This window comes from Salmo salar, chromosome 05 (assembly GCF_965601325.2).
Source record: "Salmo salar chromosome 05, fSalSal1, whole genome shotgun sequence".
NCBI classification, from domain to species: domain Eukaryota; kingdom Metazoa; phylum Chordata; class Actinopteri; order Salmoniformes; family Salmonidae; genus Salmo; species Salmo salar.
The window spans coordinates 9,887,465-9,910,383 of record NC_138295.1 but is presented as its reverse complement, the minus strand read 5'-3'; the positions used below and the strand labels follow the sequence as shown (position 1 = coordinate 9,910,383).

The 22,919-nt window shown below is 48.9% G+C and overlaps 1 protein-coding gene across 1 annotated transcript in view; it reads left to right on the top strand.

Moving 5' to 3' along the window:
• LOC145879491 (copper-transporting ATPase 1-like) overlaps window positions 1–20,968 on the top strand; it is a 48,624-nt gene extending 27,656 nt beyond the window's left edge. The window contains exons 13-21 of the mRNA XM_082975024.1: window positions 253–447; window positions 625–807; window positions 1,634–1,705; window positions 1,973–2,120; window positions 6,592–6,738; window positions 8,129–8,271; window positions 9,720–9,923; window positions 13,540–13,760; window positions 19,378–20,968. Coding sequence (XP_082831150.1) covers window positions 253–447; window positions 625–807; window positions 1,634–1,705; window positions 1,973–2,120; window positions 6,592–6,738; window positions 8,129–8,271; window positions 9,720–9,923; window positions 13,540–13,760; window positions 19,378–19,651 — 1,587 coding nt within the window. The 3' untranslated portion in view covers window positions 19,652–20,968. The remainder of the gene's footprint in view (window positions 1–252; window positions 448–624; window positions 808–1,633; window positions 1,706–1,972; window positions 2,121–6,591; window positions 6,739–8,128; window positions 8,272–9,719; window positions 9,924–13,539; window positions 13,761–19,377) is intronic.
• Window positions 20,969–22,919: the final 1,951 nt, after the last annotated feature.

Sequence of the window (22,919 nt, the reverse complement as noted above, 5' to 3'; positions counted from 1 at the left end):
CAAGCTGTAGACTACCCTGTCTAACATCTCTCTGTCTCTCTCTACAGGGCTATGATGAGAGCATCTCCAAGCTGTAGACTACCCTGTCTAACATCTCTCTGTCTCTCTCTACAGGGCTATGATGAGAGCATCTCCAAGCTGTAGACTACCCTGTCTAACATCTCTCTGTCTCTCTCTACAGGGCTATGATGAGAGCATCTCCAAGCTGTAGACTACCCTGTCTAACATCTCTCTGTCTCCCTCTCTCTACAGGGCTATGATAAGAGCATCTCCAAGGCAGAAGCTGTGATCAGGTTTGCCTTCCAGGCCTCCATCACAGTGCTGTGTATCGCCTGCCCCTGCTCTCTGGGCCTGGCAACCCCAACAGCTGTGATGGTGGGCACGGGGGTGGGTGCTCAGAACGGGATCCTCATCAAGGGAGGGGAACCGCTAGAGATGGCACACAAGGTGAGGGGAGAAGACTCTACCAATCAGACCATAGTCCATCACTAATAATACCATATTGATAGTCAAAATAATTAGGTTTGATATGTTATGCCTCATGTTTGTAGTCAGATTGTTTGCGACTGTTGCAGTTACTGGGTGTTATTCCTAACTCGTTATAAAAACCGGTATATTTTCCAGATCCAGACAGTGGTGTTTGATAAGACTGGTACCATTACCTACGGAGCTCCTAAAGTCATCCAGGTGAAGATTGTAGTGGAAGGGAACAGGATGCCTCGCTCCCGTCTGCTGGCCATCGTAGGGACTGCAGAGAACAACAGTGAACACCCGCTGGGAGCTGCCATCACCAAGTACTGTAAACAGGTGGGTCTGATTCCGTTACCAAGTACTGCAAACGGGTGGGTCTGATTCCGTTACCAAGTACTGTAAACGGGTGGGTCTGATTCCGTTACCAAGTGCTGCAAACGGGTGGGTCTGATTCCGTTACCAAGTACTGTAAACAGGTGGGTCTGATTCCGTTACCAAGTACTGTAAACAGGTGGGTCTGATTCCGTTACCAAGTACTGTAAACAGGTGGGTCTGATTCCGTTACCAAGTACTGCAAACGGGTGGGTCTGATTCCGTTACCAAGTACTGCAAACGGGTGGGTCTGATTCCGTTACCAAGTACTGCAAACGGGTGGGTCTGATTCCGTTACCAAGTACTGTAAACGGGTGGGTCTGATTCCGTTACCAAGTACTGTAAACGGGTGGGTCTGATTCCGTTACCAAGTACTGTAAACGGGTGGGTCTGATTCCGTTACCAAGTACTGCAAACGGGTGGGTCTGATTCCGTTACCAAGTACTGTAAACGGGTGGGTCTGATTCCGTTACCAAGTACTGTAAACGGGTGGGTCTGATTCCGTTACCAAGTACTGCAAACGGGTGGGTCTGATTCCGTTACCAAGTACTGCAAACGGGTGGGTCTGATTCCGTTACCAAGTACTGCAAACGGTTGGGTCTGATTCCGTTACCAAGTGCTGTAAACGGGTGGGTCCACCTGAACCTCAGTCCTACAGCTGACAGGTAGGAGACTGGTTGTGAGTCCGCGTGAGTGGATCATCCCAAGTGTCTGGATGACTTCAAATATTTGGGCCCTATCTGTCATTGTGGATCCAGATAAAGTGTACTAATCTGTCTCTCTGTATTAGGAGCTGGGTACAGAGTCCCTTGGTGCCTGTACTGACTTCCAGGCTGTGCCTGGCTGTGGAATACGATGCCAGGTCAGTAACACAGAAACCATCAGGAGAGGACAGTGATGGCTGTGTAATAAACTAAACCTGTGTGTGTGTGTGTGTGTGTGTGTGTGTGTGTGTGTGTGTGTGTGTGAGGTCAGTAACACAGAGACCATCAGGAGAGGACAGTGATGGCTGTGTAATAAACTAAACCTGTGTGTGTGTGTGTGTGTGTGTGTGGGTCAGTAACACAGAGACCATCAGGAGAGGACAGTGATGCCTGTGTAATAAACTAAACCTGTGTGTGTGTGTTAGGTCAGTAACACAGAGACCCTGCTGAGACAACATCAGGAGGACGGGGACAGTGAAGACAACAACCAGAGAAACAGTGTTCTGGTCCATATCAGTGACTCCAGAACCCAGCCAGGCTCTCACCCCCTCATCATGGACCCGCAGCCTCTCAGTACGTACTGGGATGTGTAGTGCAAAATAGGACAGCTATTTTCAATTGTTTTAAGGCCGAATGGAAAATACAATCTTAAATTAGCCCTTATTGTCAATTATTATTCACCATGAGGCCTAACGATTCCCCTGTTTCCACTGCATGGATTTAAATGGATGTCATACATTCTGTCTATAGTCCTGGAGCAGACAGCCAGTAACCTCTCTGTTCCTCTATAGCCCTGGAGCAGACAGCCAGTAACCTCTCTGTTCCTCTATAGTCCTGGAGCAGACAGCCAGTAACCTCTCTGTTCCTCTATAGTCCTGGAGCAGACAGCCAGTAACCTCTCTGTTCCTCTATAGTCCTGGAGCAGACAGCCAGTAACCTCTCTGTGTTCCTCTATAGCCCTGGAGCAGACAGCCAGTAACCTCTCTGTGTTCCTCTATAGCCCTGGAGCAGACAGCCAGTAACCTCTCTCTGTTCCTCTATAGCCCTGGAGCAGACAGCCAGTAAACTCTCTGTTCCTCTATAGTCCTGGAGCAGACAGCCAGTAACCTCTCTCTGTTCCTCTATAGTCCTGGAGCAGACAGCCAGTAACCTCTCTGTTCCTCTATAGCCCTGGAGCAGACAGCCAGTAACCTCTCTGTTCCTCTATAGCCCTGGAGCAGACAGCCAGTAACCTCTCTCTGTTCCTCTATAGTCCTGGAGCAGACAGCCAGTAACCTCTCTGTGTTCCTCTATAGTCCTGGAGCAGACAGCCAGTAACCTCTCTGTGTTCCTCTATAGTCCTGGAGCAGACAGCCAGTAACCTCTCTGTTCCTCTATAGCCCTGGAGCAGACAGCCAGTAACCTCTCTGTTCCTCTATAGCCCTGGAGCAGACAGCCAGTAACCTCTCTGTTCCTCTATAGCCCTGGAGCAGACAGCCAGTAACCTCTCTCTGTTCCTCTATAGCCCTGGAGCAGACAGCCAGTAAACTCTCTGTTCCTCTATAGTCCTGGAGCAGACAGCCAGTAACCTCTCTCTGTTCCTCTATAGTCCTGGAGCAGACAGCCAGTAACCTCTCTGTTCCTCTATAGCCCTGGAGCAGACAGCCAGTAACCTCTCTGTTCCTCTATAGCCCTGGAGCAGACAGCCAGTAACCTCTCTCTGTTCCTCTATAGTCCTGGAGCAGACAGCCAGTAACCTCTCTGTGTTCCTCTATAGTCCTGGAGCAGACAGCCAGTAACCTCTCTGTGTTCCTCTATAGTCCTGGAGCAGACAGCCAGTAACCTCTCTGTTCCTCTATAGCCCTGGAGCAGACAGCCAGTAACCTCTCTGTTCCTCTATAGCCCTGGAGCAGACAGCCAGTAACCTCTCTGTTCCTCTATAGCCCTGGAGCAGACAGCCAGTAACCTCTCTGTGTTCCTCTATAGTCCTGGAGCAGACAGCCAGTAACCTCTCTGTTCCTCTATAGCCCTGGAGCAGACAGCCAGTAACCTCTCTCTGTTCCTCTATAGTCCTGGAGCAGACAGCCAGTAACCTCTCTGTTCCTCTATAGCCCTGGAGCAGACAGCCAGTAACCTCTCTGTGTTCCTCTATAGTCCTGGAGCAGACAGCCAGTAACCTCTCTGTGTTCCTCTATAGCCCTGGAGCAGACAGCCAGTAACCTCTCTGTTCCTCTATAGTCCTGGAGCAGACAGCCAGTAACCTCTCTGTGTTCCTCTATAGTCCTGGAGCAGACAGCCAGTAACCTCTCTGTGTTCCTCTATAGTCCTGGAGCAGACAGCTAGTAACCTCTGTTCCTCTATAGTCCTGGAGCAGACAGCCAGTAACCTCTCTGTTCCTCTATAGTCCTGGAGCAGACAGCCAGTAACCTCTCTGTTCCTCTATAGTCCTGGAGCAGACAGCCAGTAACCTCTCTGTTCCTCTATAGTCCTGGAGCAGACAGCCAGTAACCTCTCTGTGTTCCTCTATAGTCCTGGAGCAGACAGCCAGTAACCTCTCTGTTCCTCTATAGTCCTGGAGCAGACAGCCAGTAACCTCTCTGTGTTCCTCTATAGTCCTGGAGCAGACAGCCAGTAACCTCTCTGTGTTCCTCTATAGTCCTGGAGCAGACAGCCAGTAACCTCTGTGTTCCTCTATAGCCCTGGAGCAGACAGCCAGTAACCTCTCTGTTCCTCTATAGTCCTGGACCAGACAGCCAGTAACCTCTCTGTTCCTCTATAGTCCTGGAGCAGACAGCCAGTAACCTCTCTGTTCCTCTATAGTCCTGGAGCAGACAGCCAGTAACCTCTCTGTGTTCCTCTATAGTCCTGGAGCAGACAGCCAGTAACCTCTCTGTGTTCCTCTATAGTCCTGGAGCAGACAGCCAGTAACCTCTCTGTGTTCCTCTATAGCCCTGGAGCAGACAGCCAGTAACCTCTCTGTGTTCCTCTATAGTCCTGGAGCAGACAGCCAGTAACCTCTCTGTGTTCCTCTATAGTCCTGGAGCAGACAGCCAGTAACCTCTCTGTGTTCCTCTATAGTCCTGGAGCAGACAGCCAGTAACCTCTCTGTTCCTCTATAGCCCTGGAGCAGACAGCCAGTAACCTCTCTGTTCCTCTATAGCCCTGGAGCAGACAGCCAGTAACCTCTCTGTGTTCCTCTATAGTCCTGGAGCAGACAGCCAGTAACCTCTCTGTTCCTCTATAGTCCTGTTGCAGACAGCCAGTAACCTCTCTGTGTTCCTCTATAGTCCTGGAGCAGACAGCCAGTAACCTCTCTGTTCCTCTATAGTCCTGGAGCAGACAGCCAGTAACCTCTCTGTTCCTCTATAGCCCTGGAGCAGACAGCCAGTAACCTCTCTGTTCCTCTATAGTCCTGGAGCAGACAGCCAGTAACCTCTCTGTTCCTCTATAGCCCTGGAGCAGACAGCCAGTAACCTCTCTGTTCCTCTATAGCCCTGGAGCAGACAGCCAGTAACCTCTCTGTTTCTCTATAGTCCTGTAGCAGACAGCCAGTAACCTCTCTGTTCCTCTATAGCCCTGGAGCAGACAGCCAGTAACCTCTCTGTTCCTCTATAGCCCTGGAGCAGACAGCCAGTAACCTCTCTGTTCCTCTATAGCCCTGGAGCAGACTGCCAGTAACCTCTCTGTTCCTCTATAGCCCTGGAGCAGACAGCCAGTAACCTCTCTCTTTTCCTCTATAGTCCTGGAGCAGACAGCCAGTAACCTCTCTGTTCCTCTATAGTCCTGGAGCAGACAGCCAGTAACCTCTCTGTTCCTCTATAGTCCTGGAGCAGACAGCCAGTAACCTCTCTGTTCCTCTATAGCCCTGTAGCAGACAGCCAGTAACCTCTCTGTGTTCCTCTATAGCCCTGGAGCAGACAGCCAGTAACCTCTCTGTTCCTCTATAGTCCTGGAGCAGACAGCCAGTAACCTCTCTGTTCCTCTATAGTCCTGGAGCAGACAGCCAGTAACCTCTCTGTTCCTCTATAGTCCTGGAGCAGACAGCCAGTAACCTCTCTGTGTTCCTCTATAGCCCTGGAGCAGACAGCCAGTAACCTCTCTGTTCCTCTATAGCCCTGGAGCAGACAGCCAGTAACCTCTCTGTTCCTCTATAGTCCTGGAGCAGACAGCCAGTAACCTCTCTGTTCCTCTATAGTCCTGGAGCAGACAGCCAGTAACCTCTCTGTTCCTCTATAGCCCTGGAGCAGACAGCCAGTAACCTCTCTGTGTTCCTCTATAGCCCTGGAGCAGACAGCCAGTAACCTCTCTGTTCCTCTATAGTCCTGGAGCAGACAGCCAGTAACCTCTCTGTTCCTCTATAGTCCTGGAGCAGACAGCCAGTAACCTCTCTGTTCCTCTATAGTCCTGGAGCAGACAGCCAGTAACCTCTCTGTGTTCCTCTATAGCCCTGGAGCAGACAGCCAGTAACCTCTCTGTTCCTCTATAGTCCTGGAGCAGACAGCCAGTAACCTCTCTGTTCCTCTATAGTCCTGGAGCAGACAGCCAGTAACCTCTCTGTTCCTCTATAGCCTGGAGCAGACAGCCAGTAACCTCTCTGTTCCTCTATAGTCCTGGAGCAGACAGCCAGTAACCTCTCTGTGTTCCTCTATAGTCCTGGAGCAGACAGCCAGTAACCTCTCTGTTCCTCTATAGTCCTGTAGCAGACAGCCAGTAACCTCTCTGTTCCTCTATAGCCCTGGAGCAGACAGCCAGTAACCTCTCTGTTCCTCTATAGTCCTGGAGCAGACAGCCAGTAACCTCTCTGTTCCTCTATAGTCCTGGAGCAGACAGCCAGTAACCTCTCTGTTCCTCTATAGTCCTGGAGCAGACAGCCAGTAACCTCTCTGTTCCTCTATAGCCCTGGAGCAGACAGCCAGTAACCTCTCTGTTCCTCTATAGTCCTGGAGCAGACAGCCAGTAACCTCTCTGTGTTCCTCTATAGTCCTGGAGCAGACAGCCAGTAACCTCTCTGTGTTCCTCTATAGTCCTGGAGCAGACAGCCAGTAACCTCTCTGTTCCTCTATAGTCCTGGAGCAGACAGCATCCTACGTGGTGTTGATAGGGAACAGGGAATGGATGAGGAGGAACGGACTGCAGATCAGACCTGATGTTGACGAGACCATGAATGAACATGAACGCAGAGGACGAACTGCTGTACTGGTGGCTGTGGACAGTGAGTACTGAGTAGCCTTAGGAGTTTCCAACCTTTAACCCATTGTGTTGCTGAGTGTATATAACATCTCTCTCTCCCTGTCTCTCCCCCTGTCTCACCCCCCGTCTCTCTCTCTCTCTCTCCCCCGTCTCTCTCTCTCTCCCCCCGTCTCTCTCTCTCTCTCCCCCCGTCTCTCTCTCTCTCTCCCCCCGTCTCTCTCTCTCTCTCCCCCGTCTCTCTCTCTCTCTCCCCCGTCTCTCTCTCTCTCTCCCCCCGTCTCTCTCTCTCTCTCCCCCGTCTCTCTCTCTCTCCCCCCGTCTCTCTCTCTCTCCCCCCGTCTCTCTCTCTCTCTCCCCCCGTCTCTCTCTCTCTCTCTCCCCCCCGTCTCTCTCTCTCTCTCCCCCCGTCTCTCTCTCTCTCGCCCCCCGTCTCTCTCTCTCTCGCCCCCCGTCTCTCTCTCTCTCTCTCGCCCCGTCTCTCTCTCTCTCTCCCCGTCTCTCTCTCCCCCCCCTCTCTCTCTCTCTCTCTCTCTCCGCCCCGTCTCTCTCTCTCTCCCCCCCGTCTCTCTCTCTCTCCCCCCCGTCTCTCTCTCTCTCCCCCCGTCTCTCTCTCTCTCCCCCCCGTCTCTCTCTCTCTCTCTCTCTCCCCCCGTCTCTCTCTCTCTCTCTCCCCGTCTCTCTCTCTCTCCCCCCGTCTCTCTCTCTCTCTCCCCCCGTCTCTCTCTCTCTCTCCCCCCGTCTCTCTCTCTCTCTCCCCCGTCTCTCTCTCTCTCTCCCCCGTCTCTCTCTCTCTCGCCCCGTCTCTCTCTCTCTCTCCCGTCTCTCTCTCTCTCGCCCCGTCTCTCTCTCTCTCGCCCCGTCGCTCTCTCTCTCTCTCTCTCGCCCCGTCTCTCTCTCTCTCCCTCTTCTCGTCTCTCCCCCCGTCTCTCTCCCTCTCTCGTCTTTCTCTCTCTCCCCCCCGTCTCTCTCTCTCTCTCTCTCCCCCCCGTCTCTCTCTCTCTCCCCCCCGTCTCTCTCTCTCTCCCCCCCGTCTCTCTCTCTCTCCCCCCCGTCTCTCTCTCTCTCCCCCCCGTCTCTCTCTTTCTCCCCCCCGTCTCTCTCTCTCTCTCTCCCCGTCTCTCTCTCTCTCTCCCCGTCTCTCTCTCTCTCTCCCCCCGTCTCTCTCTCTCTCTCCCCCCGTCTCTCTCTCTCTCTCTCTCTCTCTCCCCCCGTCTCTCTCTCTCTCCCCCCGTCTCTCTCTCTCTCTCTCTCTCTCGCTCTCTCTCTCTCTCTCTCTCTCTCTCTCTCTCCCCCCGTCTCTCTCTCTCTCCCCCCGTCTCTCTCTCTCTCCCCCCCGTCTCTCTCTCTCTCCCCCCGTCTCTCTCTCTCTCCCCCCGTCTCTCTCTCTCTCCCCCCCGTCTCTCTGTGTGTAGGTCTGCTATGTGCCATGATAGCCATAGCAGACACAGTGAAGCCAGAGGCAGAGTTGGCGGTTCACACCCTGCAGTCCATGGGGCTGGAGGTGATTCTGATGACTGGAGACAACAGCAAGACGGCACGGGCCATCGCTGCTCAGGTAGGGGACTGGACAGGACAAGGGTGGGTTCATAGAGGTCAAGGGTCATCGCTGCTCAGGTAGGGGACTGGACAGGACAAGGGTGGGTTCATAGAGGTCAAGGGCCATCGCTGCTCAGGTAGGGGACTGGACAGGACAAGGGTGGGTTCATAGAGGTCAAGGGCCATCGCTGCTCAGGTAGGGGACTGGACAGGACAAGGGTGGGTTCATAGAGGTCAAGGGTCATCGCTGCTCAGGTAGGGGACTGGACAGGACAAGGGTGGGTTCATAGAGGTCAAGGGTCATCGCTGCTCAGGTAGGGGACTGGACAGGACAAGGGTGGGTTCATAGAGGTCAAGGGCCATCGCTGCTCAGATAGGGGACTGGACAGGACTGACTGGGTGGGGTTCAGAGGTCAAGGGCCATCGCTGCTCAGGTAGGGGACTGGACAGGACTGGCTGGCTGGGGTTCAGAGGTCACGGGCCATCGCTGCTCAGGTAGGGGACTGGACAGGACTGGCTGGGTGGGGTTCAGAGGTCACGGGCCATCGCTGCTCAGGTAGGGGACTGGACAGGACTGGGTGGCTGGGGTTCAGAGGTCACGGGTCATCGCTGCTCAGATAGGGGACTGGACAGGACTGGCTGGGTGGGGTTCATCGAGGTCACGGGCCATCGCTGCTCAGATAGGGGACTGGACAGGACTGACTGGGTGGGGTTCAGAGGTCAAGGGCCATCGCTGCTCAGGTAGGGGACTGGACAGGACTGGCTGGGTGGGGTTCAGAGGTCACGGGCCATCGCTGCTCAGGTAGGGGACTGGACAGGACTGGGTGGGGTTCATAGAGGTCAAGGGTCATCGCTGCTCAGATAGGGGACTGGACAGGACTGGCTGGGTGGGGTTCAGAGGTCAAGGGTCATCGCTGCTCAGATAGGGGACTGGACAGGACTGGCTGGGTGGGGTTCAGAGGTCACGGGATCCATTTCATCTTCCCCTCAGGTTATTGAAACCATCAACGAGCTGTGTTCAGGAGACTACGTAGACTACTACATGGACATATCATGGTTCTGAATGTATGCACTGAACCAGGACATGGCACTCTGGATAACAGCATCTGCTAAACAACACAAATGTAAATGTGGTTTGATTGTGGCTTGTGAACTGTCATTTAGCTGTCTCTCTCCTCCAGGTGGGCATCAGGAAGGTGTAAATGTGGTTTGATTGTGGCTTGTGAACTGTCATTTAGCTGTCTCTTTCTCCTCCAGGTGGGCATCAGGAAGGTGTAAATGTGGTTTGATTGTGAACTGTCATTTAGCTGTCTCTCTCCTCCAGGTGGGCATCAGGAAGGTGTAAATGTGGTTTGATTGTGAACTGTCATTTAGCTGTCTCTCTCCTCCAGGTGGGCATCAGGAAGGTGTAAATGTGGTTTGATTGTGGCTTGTGAACTGTCATTTAGCTGTCTCTTTCTCCTCCAGGTGGGCATCAGGAAGGTGTTTGCGGAGGTGCTGCCGTCCCACAAGGTGGCCAAGGTAGAGCAGCTGCAGCAGGCAGGGAAGAGGGTGGCCATGGTGGGTGATGGGGTCAACGACTCGCCCGCTCTGGCCATGGCAGATGTTGGCATCGCCATTGGAACTGGCACTGACGTGGCCATAGAGGCAGCTGACGTGGTGCTGATCAGGGTGAGGAGAAGAGGGCTGAGTGGATGGACGTTAATCTGTCTGGTTGTCTGATCGTCTCTACATGTTAATCTGTCTGGCTGTCTGATCGTCTCTACACGTTAATCTGTCTGGCTGTCTGATCGTCTCTACACGTTAATCTGCCTGGCTGTCTGATCGTCTCTACACGTTAATCTGCCTGGCTGTCTGATCGTCTCTACACGTTAATCTGCCTGGCTGTCTGATCGTCTCTACACGTTAATCTGCCTGGCTGTCTGATCGTCTCTACACGTTAATCTGCCTGGCTGTCTGATCGTCTCTACACGTTAATCTGCCTGGCTGTCTGATCGTCTCTACACGTTAATCTGTCTGATCGTCTCTACACGTTAATCTGTCTGATCGTCTCTACACGTTAATCTGTCTGATCGTCTCTACACGTTAATCTGTCTGATCGTCTCTACACGTTAATCTGTCTGATCGTCTCTACACGTTAATCTGTCTGATCGTCTCTACACGTTAATCTGTCTGATCGTCTCTACACGTTAATCTGTCTGATCGTCTCTACTAGAGGTCGGCCGATTAATTAGGGCCGATTTCAAGTTTTCCTAACAATCGGAAATCTGTATTTTTGGACACCGATTAGGCTGATTTGTTTTATGTAATGTTTTTTTTTTACACCTTTATTAAACTAGGCAAGTCAGTTAAGAACACATTCTTATTTTCAATGACGGCCTAGGAACAGTGGGTTAACTACCTTGTTCAGGGGCAGAACGACAGATTTTTACCTTGTCAGCTCGGGGATTTGTTTTTGCAACCTTCCGGTTACTAGTCCAACGCTCTAACCACCTGCCTTACATTGCACTCCACGAGGAGCCTGCGTGGCAGGCTGACTACGTGTTACGCGAGGGCAGCAAGAAGCCGAGGTAAGTTGCTAGCTAGCAATAAACTTATAAAAAACAATCAATCTTAACATTTACGTCATTTAGCAGACGCTCTTATCCAGAGCGACTTACAAATTGGTGCATTCACCTTATGATATCCAGTGGAACAACCACTTTACAATAGTACATCTATATCTTTTTTTTTGGGGGGGGGGGGGGGGTTAGAAGGATTACTTTATCCTATCCCAGGTATTCCTTAAAGAGGTGGGGTTTCAGGTGTCTCCGGAAGGTGGTGATTGACTCCGCTGTCCTGGCGTCGTGAGGGAGCTTGTTCCACCATTGGGGTGCCAGAGCAGCGAACAGTTTTGACTGGGCTGAGTGGGAACTGTGCTTCCGCAGAGGTAGTGAGGCGAGCAGGCCAGAGGTGGATGAACGCAGTGCCCTTGTTTGGGTGTAGGGCCTGATCAGAGCCTGAAGGTACGGAGGTGCCGTTCCCCTCACAGCTCCGTAGGCAAGCACCATGGTCTTGTAGCGGATGCGAGCTTCAACAGGAAGCCAGTGGAGAGAGCGGAGGAGCGGGGTGACGTGAGAGAACTTGGGAAGGTTGAACACCAGACGGGCTGTGGCTTTCTGGATGAGTTGTAGGGGTTTAATGGCACAGGCAGGGAGCCCTGCCAACAGCGAGTTGCAGTAATCCAGACGGGAGATGACCAAGTGCCTGGATTAGGACCTGCGCCGCTTCCTGTGTGAGGCAGGGTCGTACTCTGCGAATGTTGTAGAGCATGAACCTACAGGATCGGGTCACCGCCTTGATGTTAGTGGAGAACGACAAGGTGTTGTCCAGGGTCACGCCAAGGTTCTTAGCACTCTGGGAGGAGGACACAATGGAGTTGTCAACCGTGATGGCAAGATCATGGAACGGGCAGTCCTTCCCCGGGAGGAAGAGCAGCTCCGTCTTGCCGAGGTTCAGCTTGAGGTGGTGATCCGTCATCCACACTGATATGTCTGCCAGACATGCAGAGATGCGATTCGCCACCTGGTTATCAGAAGGGGGAAAGGAGAAGATTAATTGTGTGTCGTCTGTGTAGCAATGATAGGAGAGACCATGTGAGGATATGACAGAGCCAAGTGACTTGGTGTATAGCGAGAATAGGAGAGGGCCTAGAACTGAGCCCTGGGGGACACCAGTGGTGAGAGCACGTGGTGCTCCTGGTAGGACCGACCTGTCAGGTCGGACGCAATCCAAGAGTGAGCCGCGCCGGAGATGCCCAACTCGGAGAGGGTGGAGAGAAGGATCTGATGGTTCACAGTATCAAAGGCAGCAGATAGGTCTAGAAGGATGAGAGCAGAGGAGAGTTAGCTTTAGCAGTGCGGAGAGCCTCCGTGACACAGAGAAGAGCAGTCTCAGTTGAATGACCAGTCTTGAAACCTGACTGATTTGGATCGAGAAGGTCATTCTGAGAGAGATGGCAAGAGAGCTGGCCAAGGACGGCACGCTCAAGAGTTTTGGAGAGAAAGGAAAGAAGGGATACTGGTCTGTAGTTGTTGACATCGGAGGGATCGAGTGTAGGTTTTTTGAGAAGGGGTGCAACTCTCGCTCTCTTGAAGACGGAAGGGACATAGCCAGCGGTCAAGGATGAGTCGATGAGCGAGGTGAGGTAGGGGAGAAGGTCTCCGGAAATGGTCTGGAGAAGAGAGGAGGGGATAGGGTCAAGCGGGCAGGTTAACTAGTGATTATGTTAAGATTGTTTGTTTTTTATAAGATACGTTTAATGCTAGCTAGCAATACGAGCCTTAGGTCATTAATATGGTCAATTCCGGAAACTATAATTTCAAAAACAAAATGTTTATTCTTCCAGTGAAATACGGAACCGTTCCGTATTTTATCTAACGGGTGGCATCCCTAAGTCTAAATATTGCTGTTACATTGTACAACCTTCAATGTTATGTCATAATTATGTACAATTCTGGCAAATTAATAACTCTCTTTGTTAGGAATAAATGGACTTCACACAGTTCGCAACGAGCCAGGCGGCCCAAACTGCTGCATATACCCTGACTCTGTTTGCACAGAACGCAAGAGAAGTGACACAATTTCCCTAGTTAAAATTGCCTGCTAACATGAACTTCTTTTAACTAAATATGCAGGTTTAAAAATATATACTTGTGTATCGATTTTAAGGCGTTGATGTTTATTGTTAGGTACATTGGTGCAACGACAGTGCTTTTTTTCGCGAATGCGCTTGTTAAATCACCCGTTTGGCGAAGTAGGCTGTGATTCAATGATAAATTAACAGGCACCGCATCGATTATATGCAACGCAGGACAAGCTAGTTAAACTAGTAATATCATCAGCCATGTGTAGTTAACTAGTGATTATGTTAAGATTGATTGTTTTTTATAAGATACATTTAATGCTAGCTAGCAACTTACCTTGGCTCCTTGCTGCACTCGCATAACACAGTCTCCCCGTGGATTGTAATGCAATCGGCCATAATCGGCGTCCAAATATGCCGATTACCGATTGTTGTGGAACCTTGAAATCGGCCCTAATTAATCGGCCATTCCGATTAATCGGTCGACCTCTAGTCTCTACACGTTAATCTGTCTGGCTGATAATCTGTCAGTTTCCCTGTCCTCTGTCTGCCTCCAAAATTCATTTTTGAACAATTGCGCAATTTTATTGTAATGGTAAAGCTCCGTATATATATATATAAGTTTCCCTCTTTCTCTCTCCTCCATCTCTCCACTGTCCACAGAATGACCTGCTGGATGTGGTAGGGAGCATTGACCTGTCCAAGAAGACTGTCAGGAGAATCAGGATCAACTTTGTGTTTGCTCTGGTCTATAACCTGGTGGGGATCCCTATCGCTGCTGGTGTGTTCATGCCTGTTGGTCTGGTTCTCCAGCCATGGATGGGTTCTGCTGCCATGGCCCTCTCCTCTGTCTCTGTGGTGCTGTCCTCTCTACTACTCAAATGGTGAGTTGCCAGTTTCCCATCAAGCTGTGGTGTGTGCGTGTGTTAGCTCTCCTCGGCACATTAGTTACTCTAAATCCAGCACTGAACTACAAAGTGTAGTGTCTTATTGTTTCTGTATCTAACTACACTAACTCTCCTCTCTCTCTGTGTTTGTAGTTACACTAACTCTCCTCTCTCTCTCTGTTTGTAGTTACACTAACTCTCCTCTCTCTCTGTTTGTAGTTACACTAACTCTCTCTCTCTCTCTCTCTCTCTCTGTTTGTAGCTACACTAACTCTCCTCTCTCTCTCTCTCTCTTTGTTTGTAGCTACACTAACTCTCCTCTCTCTCTCTCTCTGTTTGTAGTTACACTGACTCTCCTCTCTCTCTCTGTTTGTAGTTACACTAACTCTCCTCTCTCTGTTTGTAGCTACACTAACTCTCCTCTCTCTCTCTCTCTCTGTTTGTAGCTAAACTAACTCTCCTCTCTCTCTCTCTGTTTGTAGTTACACTGACTCTCCTCTCTCTCTCTCTCTGTTTGTAGCTACACTGACTCTCCTCTCTCTCTCTCTGTTTGTAGCTACACTAACTCTCCTCTCTCTCTCTCTGTTTGTAGCTACACTAACTCTCCTCTCTCTCTCTCTCTGTTTGTAGCTACACTAACTCTCCTCTCTCTCTCTCTGTTTGTAGCTACACTGACTCTCCTCTCTCTCTCTCTCTCTCTCTCTCTCTCTGTTTGTAGCTACACTAACTCTCCTCTCTCTCTCTGTTTGTAGCTACACTAACTCTCTCCTCTCTCTCTGTTTGTAGCTACACTAACTCTCCTCTCTCTCTCTGTTTGTAGCTACACTAACTCTCCTCTCTCTCTCTCTCTCTCTCTGTTTGTAGCTACACTAACTCTCCTCTCTCTCTGTTTGTAGCTACACTAACTCTCCTCTCTCTCTCTCTCTCTGTTTGTAGCTACACTAACTCTCCTCTCTCTCTCTCTCTCTCTCTCTCTGTTTGTAGCTACACTAACTCTCCTCTCTCTCTCTCTGTTTGTAGCTACACTAACTCTCCTCTCTCTCTCTGTTTGTAGTTACACTAATTCTCCTCTCTCTCTGTTTGTAGCTACACTAACTCCTCTCTCTCTCTCTGTTTGTAGGTACACTAACTCTCCTCTCTCTCTCTCTCTCTGTTTGTAGGTACACTAACTCTCCTCTCTCTCTCTCTGTTTGTAGCTACACTAACTCTCCTCTCTCGCTCTCTCTCTCTGTTTGTAGCTACACTAACTCTCCTCTCTCTCTCTCTGTTTGTAGCTACACTAACTCTCCTCTCTCTCTCTCTGTTTGTAGTTACACTAACTCTCCTCTCTCTCTCTGTTTGTAGCTACACTAACTCTCTCCTCTCTCTCTCTGTTTGTAGCTACACTAACTCTCTCCTCTCTCTCTCTGTTTGTAGCTACACTAACTCTCCTCTCTCTCTCTGTTTGTAGCTACACTAACTCTCCTCTCTCTCTCTGTTTGTAGCTACACTAACTCTCTCCTCTCTCTCTCTCTGTTTGTAGCTACACTAACTCTCTCCTCTCTCTCTCTCTGTTTGTAGCTACACTAACTCTCTCCTCTCTCTCTCTCTGTTTGTAGCTACACTAACTCTCTCCTCTCTCTCTCTGTTTGTAGCTACACTAACTCTCTCCTCTCTCTCTCTGTTTGTAGCTACACTAACTCTCTCTCTCTCTCTTCTGTTTGTAGCTACACTAACTCTCCTTTCTCTCTCTCTCTCTGTTTGTAGCTACACTAACTCTCCTCTCTCCTCTCTCTCTCTGTTTGTAGCTACACTAACTCTCTCCTCTCTCTCTCTGTTTGTAGCTACACTGACTCTCCTCTCTCTCTCTGTTTGTAGTTACACTAACTCTCCTCTCTCTCTGTTTGTAGCTACACTAACTCTCCTCTCTCTCTCTCTCTGTTTGTAGCTACACTAACTCTCCTCTCTCTCTCTCTCTGTTTGTAGCTACACTAACTCTCCTCTCTCTCTCTCTGTTTGTAGTTACACTGACTCTCCTCTCTCTCTCTGTTTGTAGCTACACTGACTCTCCTCTCTCTCCCTCTCTGTTTGTAGTTACACTGACTCTCCTCTCTCTCCCTCTCTGTTTGTAGTTACACTAACTCTCCTCTCTCTCTCTCTGTTTGTAGTTACACTAACTCTCCTCTCTCTCTCTCTCTGTTTGTAGTTACACTAACTCTCCTCTCTCTCTCTCTGTTTGTAGCTACACTGACTCTCCTCTCTCTCCTCTCTCTGTTTGTAGCTACACTGACTCTCCTCTCTCTCTCTCTCTCTCTCTCTCTCTGTTTGTAGCTACACTGACTCTCCTCTCTCTCTCTCTCTCTCTGTTTGTAGCTACACTGACTCTCCTCTCTCTCTCTCTCTCTCTCTCTCTGTTTGTAGCTACACTAACTCCTCTCTCTCCTTCTCTGTTTGTAGCTACACTAACTCTCCTCTCTCTCTCTCTGTTTGTAGCTACACTAACTCTCCTCTCTCTCTCTGTTTGTAGCTACACTGACTCTCCTCTCTCTCTCTCTCTCTCTCTCTCTCTCTCTCTGTTTGTAGCTACACTAACTCTCCTCTCTCTGTTTGTTGGTACACTAACTCTCCTCTCTCTCTCTGTAGCTACACTAACTCTCCTCTCTCTCTCTCTCTCTCTGTTTGTAGCTACACTGACTCTCTCTCTCTCTCTCTCTCTCTCTGTTTGTAGCTACACTAACTCCTCTCTCTCCTTCTCTGTTTGTAGCTACACTAACTCTCCTCTCTCTGTTTGTAGCTACACTAACTCTCCTCTCTCTCTCTGTAGCTACACTAACTCTCCTCTCTCTCTCTCTCTCTCTGTGTTTGTAGCTACACTGACTCTCCTCTCTCTCTCTCTCTCTCTCTCTGTTTGTAGCTACACTAACTCCTCTCTCTCTCTCTCTCTCTCTGTTTGTAGCTACACTAACTCTCTCCTCTCTCTCTCTGTTTGTAGCTACACTAACTCTCCTCTCTCTCTGTTTGTAGCTACACTAACTCTCCTCTCTCTCTCTCTCTCTCTGTTTGTAGCTACACTAACTCTCCTTTCTCTCTCTCCTCTCTCTGTTTGTAGCTACACTAACTCTCCTCTCTCTCTCTCTCTCTCTGTTTGTAGCTACACTAACTCTCCTCTCTCTCTCTCTCTGTTTGTAGCTACACTAACTCTCCTCTCTCTCTGTTTGTAGCTACACTAACTCTCCTTTCTCTCTCTCCTCTCTCTGTTTGTAGCTACACTAACTCTCCTCTCTCTCTCTCTCTCTCTGTTTGTAGCTACACTAACTCTCCTCTCTCTCTCTCTGTTTGTAGCTACACTGACTCTCCTCTCTCTCTCTCTCTCTCTCTCTCTGTTTGTAGCTACACTAACTCTTCTCTCTCTCTCTCTCTGTTTGTAGCTACACTAACTCTCCTCTCTCTCTCTCTCTCTGTTTGTAGCTACACTAACTCTCCTCTCTCTCTCTCTCTCTGTTTGTAGCTACACTAACTCTCCTTTCTCTCTCTCCTCTCTCTGTTTGTAGCTACACTAACTCTCTCCTCTCTCTCTGTTTGTAGCTACACTAACTCTCTCCTCTCTCTCTCTGTTTGTAGCTACACTAACTCTCCTCTCTCTCTGTTTGTAGCTACACTAACTCTCCTCTCTCTCTGTTTGTAGTTACACTAACTCTCCTCTCTCTCTCTCTCTGTTTGTAGCTACACTAACTCTCCTCTCTCTCTCTCTCTGTTTGTAGCTACACTAACTCTCCTCTCTCTCTCTCTCTGTTTGTAGCTACACTAACTCTCCTCTCTCTCTCTCTCTGTTTGTAGCTACACTAACTCTCCTCTCTCTCTCTCTCTCTGTTTGTAGCTACACTAACTCTCCTCTCTCTCTCTCTCTCTGTTTGTAGCTACACTAACTCTCCTCTCTCTCTCTCTCTCTCTGTTTGTAGTTACACTAACTCTCCTCTCTCTCTCTCTCTCTGTTTGTAGTTACACTAACTCTCCTCTCTCTCTCTCTCTCTCTGTTTGTAGCTACACTAACTCTCCTCTCTCTCTCTCTCTCTCTCTGTTTGTAGCTACACTAACTCTCCTCTCTCTCTCTCTCTCTCTCTGTTTGTAGCTACACTAACTCTCCTCTCTCTCTCTCTCTCTCTGTTTGTAGCTACACTAACTCTCCTCTCTCTCTCTCTCTCTGTTTGTAGCTACACTAACTCTCCTCTCTCTCTCTCTCTGTTTGTAGCTACACTAACTCTCCTCTCTCTCTCTCTGTTTGTAGCTACACTAACTCTCCTCTCTCTCTCTCTGTTTGTAGCTACACTAACTCTCCTCTCTCTCTCTCTGTTTGTAGCTACACTAACTCTCCTCTCTCTCTCTCTCTCTCTGTTTGTAGCTACACTAACTCTCCTCTCTCTCTCTCTCTCTCTCTGTTTGTAGTTACACTAACTCTCCTCTCTCTCTCTCTCTCTCTGTTTGTAGTTACACTAACTCTCCTCTCTCTCTCTCTCTGTTTGTAGTTACACTAACTCTCCTCTCTCTCTCTGTTTGTAGTTACACTAACTCTCCTCTCTCTCTCTGTTTGTAGCTACACTAACTCTCCTCTCTCTCTCTGTTTGTAGCTACACTAACTCTCCTCTCTCTCTCTGTTTGTAGCTACACTAACTCTCCTCTCTCTCTCTGTTTGTAGCTACACTAACTCTGCTCTCTCTCTCTCTCTCTGTTTGTAGCTACACTGACTCTCCTCTCTCTCTGTTTGTAGCTACACGAACTCTCCTCTCTCTCTCTCTCTGTTTGTAGCTACACTAACTCTCCTCTCTCTCTCTCTGTTTGTAGCTACACTAACTCTCCTCTCTCTCTCTCTCTGTTTGTAGTTACACTAACTCTCCTCTCTCTCTCTCTCTCTGTTTGTAGTTACACTAACTCTCCTCTCTCTCTCTCTCTCTGTTTGTAGCTACACTAACTCTCCTCTCTCTCTCTCTCTCTCTGTTTGTAGCTACACTAACTCTCCTCTCTCTCTCTCTCTGTTTGTAGTTACACTAACTCTCCTCTCTCTCTCTCTGTTTGTAGCTACACTAACTCTCCTCTCTCTCTCTGTTTGTAGCTACACTAACTCTCCTCTCTCTCTCTCTCTCTGTTTGTAGTTACACTAACTCTCCTCTCTCTCTCTCTCTCTGTTTGTAGTTACACTAACTCTCCTCTCTCTCTCTCTGTTTGTAGCTACACTAACTCTCCTCTCTCTCTCTCTCTGTTTGTAGCTACACTAACTCTCCTCTCTCTCTCTCTCTCTCTGTTTGTAGCTACACTAACTCTCCTCTCTCTCTCGCTCTGTTTGTAGCTACACTAACTCTCCTCTCTCTCTCTGTTTGTAGTTACACTAACTCTCCTCTCTCTCTCTCTGTTTGTAGCTACACTAACTCTCCTCTCTCTCTCTCTCTCTCTCTCTCTCTGTTTGTAGCTACACTAACTCTCCTCTCTCTCTCTCTCTGTTTGTAGTTACACTAACTCTCCTCTCTCTCTCTCTCTGTTTGTAGTTACACTAACTCTCCTCTCTCTCTCTGTTTGTAGTTACACTAACTCTCCTCTCTCTCTGTTTGTAGTTACACTAACTCTCCTCTCTCTCTGTTTGTAGTTACACTAAGCCCAGCGCTGAGCTGCTGGAGTCTCGTCTGGGCAGTCAGAAGAGACACGCTGCAAGCCTATCAGATGTCAGCGTACACATCGGCATGGGCGAGCTGCGCCGTTCCTCCCCCAAGCTGAGCCTATTGGACCGCGTCGTTAACTTCAGCCGCGCCTCCATCAACTCCCTCCAATCAAAGCACTCACTGAACAGCATGGCCCTCAGCGAACCCGACAAACACTCATTGCTGGTGGGGGAGGCCCTCTGCGAGGAGGAGTTTGTCTGAGTCTAGGTTATGCCAAGCTACGATAGTCTATGCTAATTTAAGCTTGGTTTAGCCATTTTATGCTTGACTAGGCTACGCTAAGCTAACTTAAGGTAGCGAAGGCTAAGTGGGTTACATAAGTTAATTGCCCCATCCATCTACACAGGTGCCCCCAGGGTGACATCTTTTGACTTGAAAAAGCCTTTCTGTTGCCCCACACCGTCTGACGGACAGTGTGCACTCCAATGGAGGCCTGGGAGGGCTTCATGTTCACTCTACTGCTGCCTGTGTCTTTTGTCAATGGCCACTTGTACCCTCAGGGGATGTGGTCTTACACTGGGGTTTTATAGGAGCTCTGACTCTTTGTCCAGGGTGTTAAGAGATTCAGCTGAAAGACGATGTCATTAGGAAGACTGCACTGCGATCTTTTTCTATGTGCTTATAATATGAAGGTTTGCAGAGACAATCTTTTGACATTTATCCAAAGACACCCTAAAATGGTGCCCCATGTTAAAGTGTACTTAATGTGACGACAAAAACAAAAATCGTTCTGAGGCAGCAGAAGTGTAGTAAATATACTGTTGTATATTATCATTGTATAATTAAGGCCCGAGGAGGTGTGGTTTATGGGCAATATAGCACGGCTAAGGGCTGTTCTTAGACACAACGCAACGCAGAGTGCCGGGACACAGGCCTTAGCAGTGGTATATTGGCCATATACCACAAACCCCCGAGGAGCCTTATTGCTATTATAAACTGGTTACCAACGTAATTAGAGCAGTAAAAATAAATGCTTTTGTCATAACACGTGGTATATGGTCTGATATACCATGGCTGTCAGCCAATCAGAATTCAGGGCTCGAACCACACATTTTATAACGAGAGTATTTATATTAGCCTTATTTAAAAACAATTATCACAGTACTTATTTGTACTTTCCTTCGTTTTCCAAGGAAAATATATAACAATGTTGTTGAGGATGTTTATGTTTGTTAGAAACATGTTTCAAACATAAACATTGTTTTCTCGAATTAGGAAATATATATATATACTTTATGTGAGTAATCATTTAAGAATGTACTGTATAAACTCTAAGGCTATCTTATTGCAGAATACTCGTGTAACCATTTGTACCAGTAAACGTTACTCAAGTGCCAATTGTATAGTCAAAGTCCAACACATTCCAAAGATAAGGCCGTGCTCAGCAGAAGTCTGCAGCTCATTGACTAGCCAGTCCATTTACTGAGATTCTCATACAATGAAGAAGAATCGGAATTGCATTTTAATTGTCGTTCATTGGATTAGTAACACAGACCTGAGTAAAACAGCCAATAGTCAGTTATTGAATGTCAATTCTTCACTGTGAATGAAACAACCGATGTTACATGGTAGAAGGAATGTGTTTGTGTGTGATGGGAAAAGCAGGAAGACGTGGGTCGGTAACATCTGGGTCTCGGGGGAGGGGGGGGCACCAGGAAGACGTGGGTCGGTAACATCTGGGTCTCGGGGGAGGGGGGGGCACCAGGAAGACGTGGGTCGGTAACATCTGGGTCTCGGGGTGGGGGGGGGGGGCACCAGGAAGACGTGGGTCGGTAACATCTGGGTCTCGGGGGAGGGGGGGCACCAGGAAGACGTGGGTCTGTAACATCTGGGTCTCGGGGGAGGGGGGGCACCAGGAAGACGTGGGTCGATAACATCTGGGTTTTTGGTAGAGGCACCACACAAGGTTGACTGAAATGGAGTTATAAGTTGATTTCCAAATGTCATTGAAGACTATATTGCTAGAGACACGATGAAACACCCAATGTGAAGCTAGAAGGACAGGAGATTGTCTGTCCTCTTCATTCATAGTGCGGTCATGACTGATCATGCCAGAAGGCCTGCTTGTTAGTTGAACTGTCCAGTAGTGGCTTGTCCTCTGTGTTTCATTCATCTACATTGCTGTGCTTTTCAACATGAATGATGTAATCATGCAACACAATGTAGACACATACTGGTTCCTCCACATTAGATGCCAGTTTCATTGTGCTCTTATATGCATACCATAGTGTCAGTCAGCACATGTATCTAGCCATCCAGGAGGGTGTTGTGGGTAGAAGCTATCCAGGAGGGGGTTGTGTGTGTGTGTGTGTGGAAGGTATGTGTTTCCATATAGGTTGTCTGTATAATTGTCTTGGAATAAACTGCTTTAACGTTGTTCTTCTGTTATTTTCATTTGAAACACACAGGATCATTCTGGCCCATCAAATCCACTTGATTCGCTTTTTAAATGGTTAAAACATTCCTATTGCAGTAAAGTGCACTATGGTGGAAAAAGTATTTGCTTTTTGACCAGTAGATGGCAGTAGGTAACCAGTGGTTTTACCTGTCTGGGTTTGAATGAGAGCTATGATAACGTTATATTTACAGACTTTTTCATATTGTGTTATATGGAGACTGAATAAACCATGTGACCTGACCAGAGGAAATGCTAGTAAGGTTCCAGTCCTGCGCTCCAGGACATCGACAGCATCCGCTGTCACAGGAAGGCCAAGGACCACAGCCTGTTCACACCACCACCGCCTAGAAGGTGGAGACAGTACAGGTGTACTAAAGCTGGGATTGAGAGACGGATGAACAGCTTCTATCTGCAGGGCATCAGACTGTTTAACAGTCTCCACTAGCTGGCCTACGCCAAGTAACCCTGCCCTGAACTTAGTCACTGTAACTAGCCGGCCACCACCCGGTACTCTACCCTGCACCTTAGAGACTGCTGCTCCATGTACATAGACACTGGTCACTGTAATGTTTACATCCGGTTTTACCCACTTCATATGTACACTGAGCAAACAGGTGAATCCAGGTGAAAGCTATGATCCCTTATTGATGTCGTTTGTTAAATCCACTTCAATCAGTGTAGATGAAGGGGAGGAGACGGGTTAAAGAAGGATTTTTAAGCCTTGAGACAATTGAGACATAGATTGAGTATGTCTGTCATTCAGAGGGTGAAGACAAAATATTGAAGTGCTTTTAAACAGGGTATGGTAGTAAGTGCCAGGTGCACCGATTTGTGCCAAGAACTGCAACGCTGCTGGGTTTTTCACACAACAGTTTCCCGTGTGTATCAAGAATGGACCACCACCCAAAGGACATTCAGCCAACTTCACACAACTGTGGGAAGCATTAGAGTCAACATGGGCCAGCATCCCTGCTTTCAACACCTTGTAGAGTCCATGCCACGAAGAAATTAGGCTGTTTTGAGGGATTTTATTGCACCTGCGATTAAAATCTTCAAATCTGTGTATGCAAC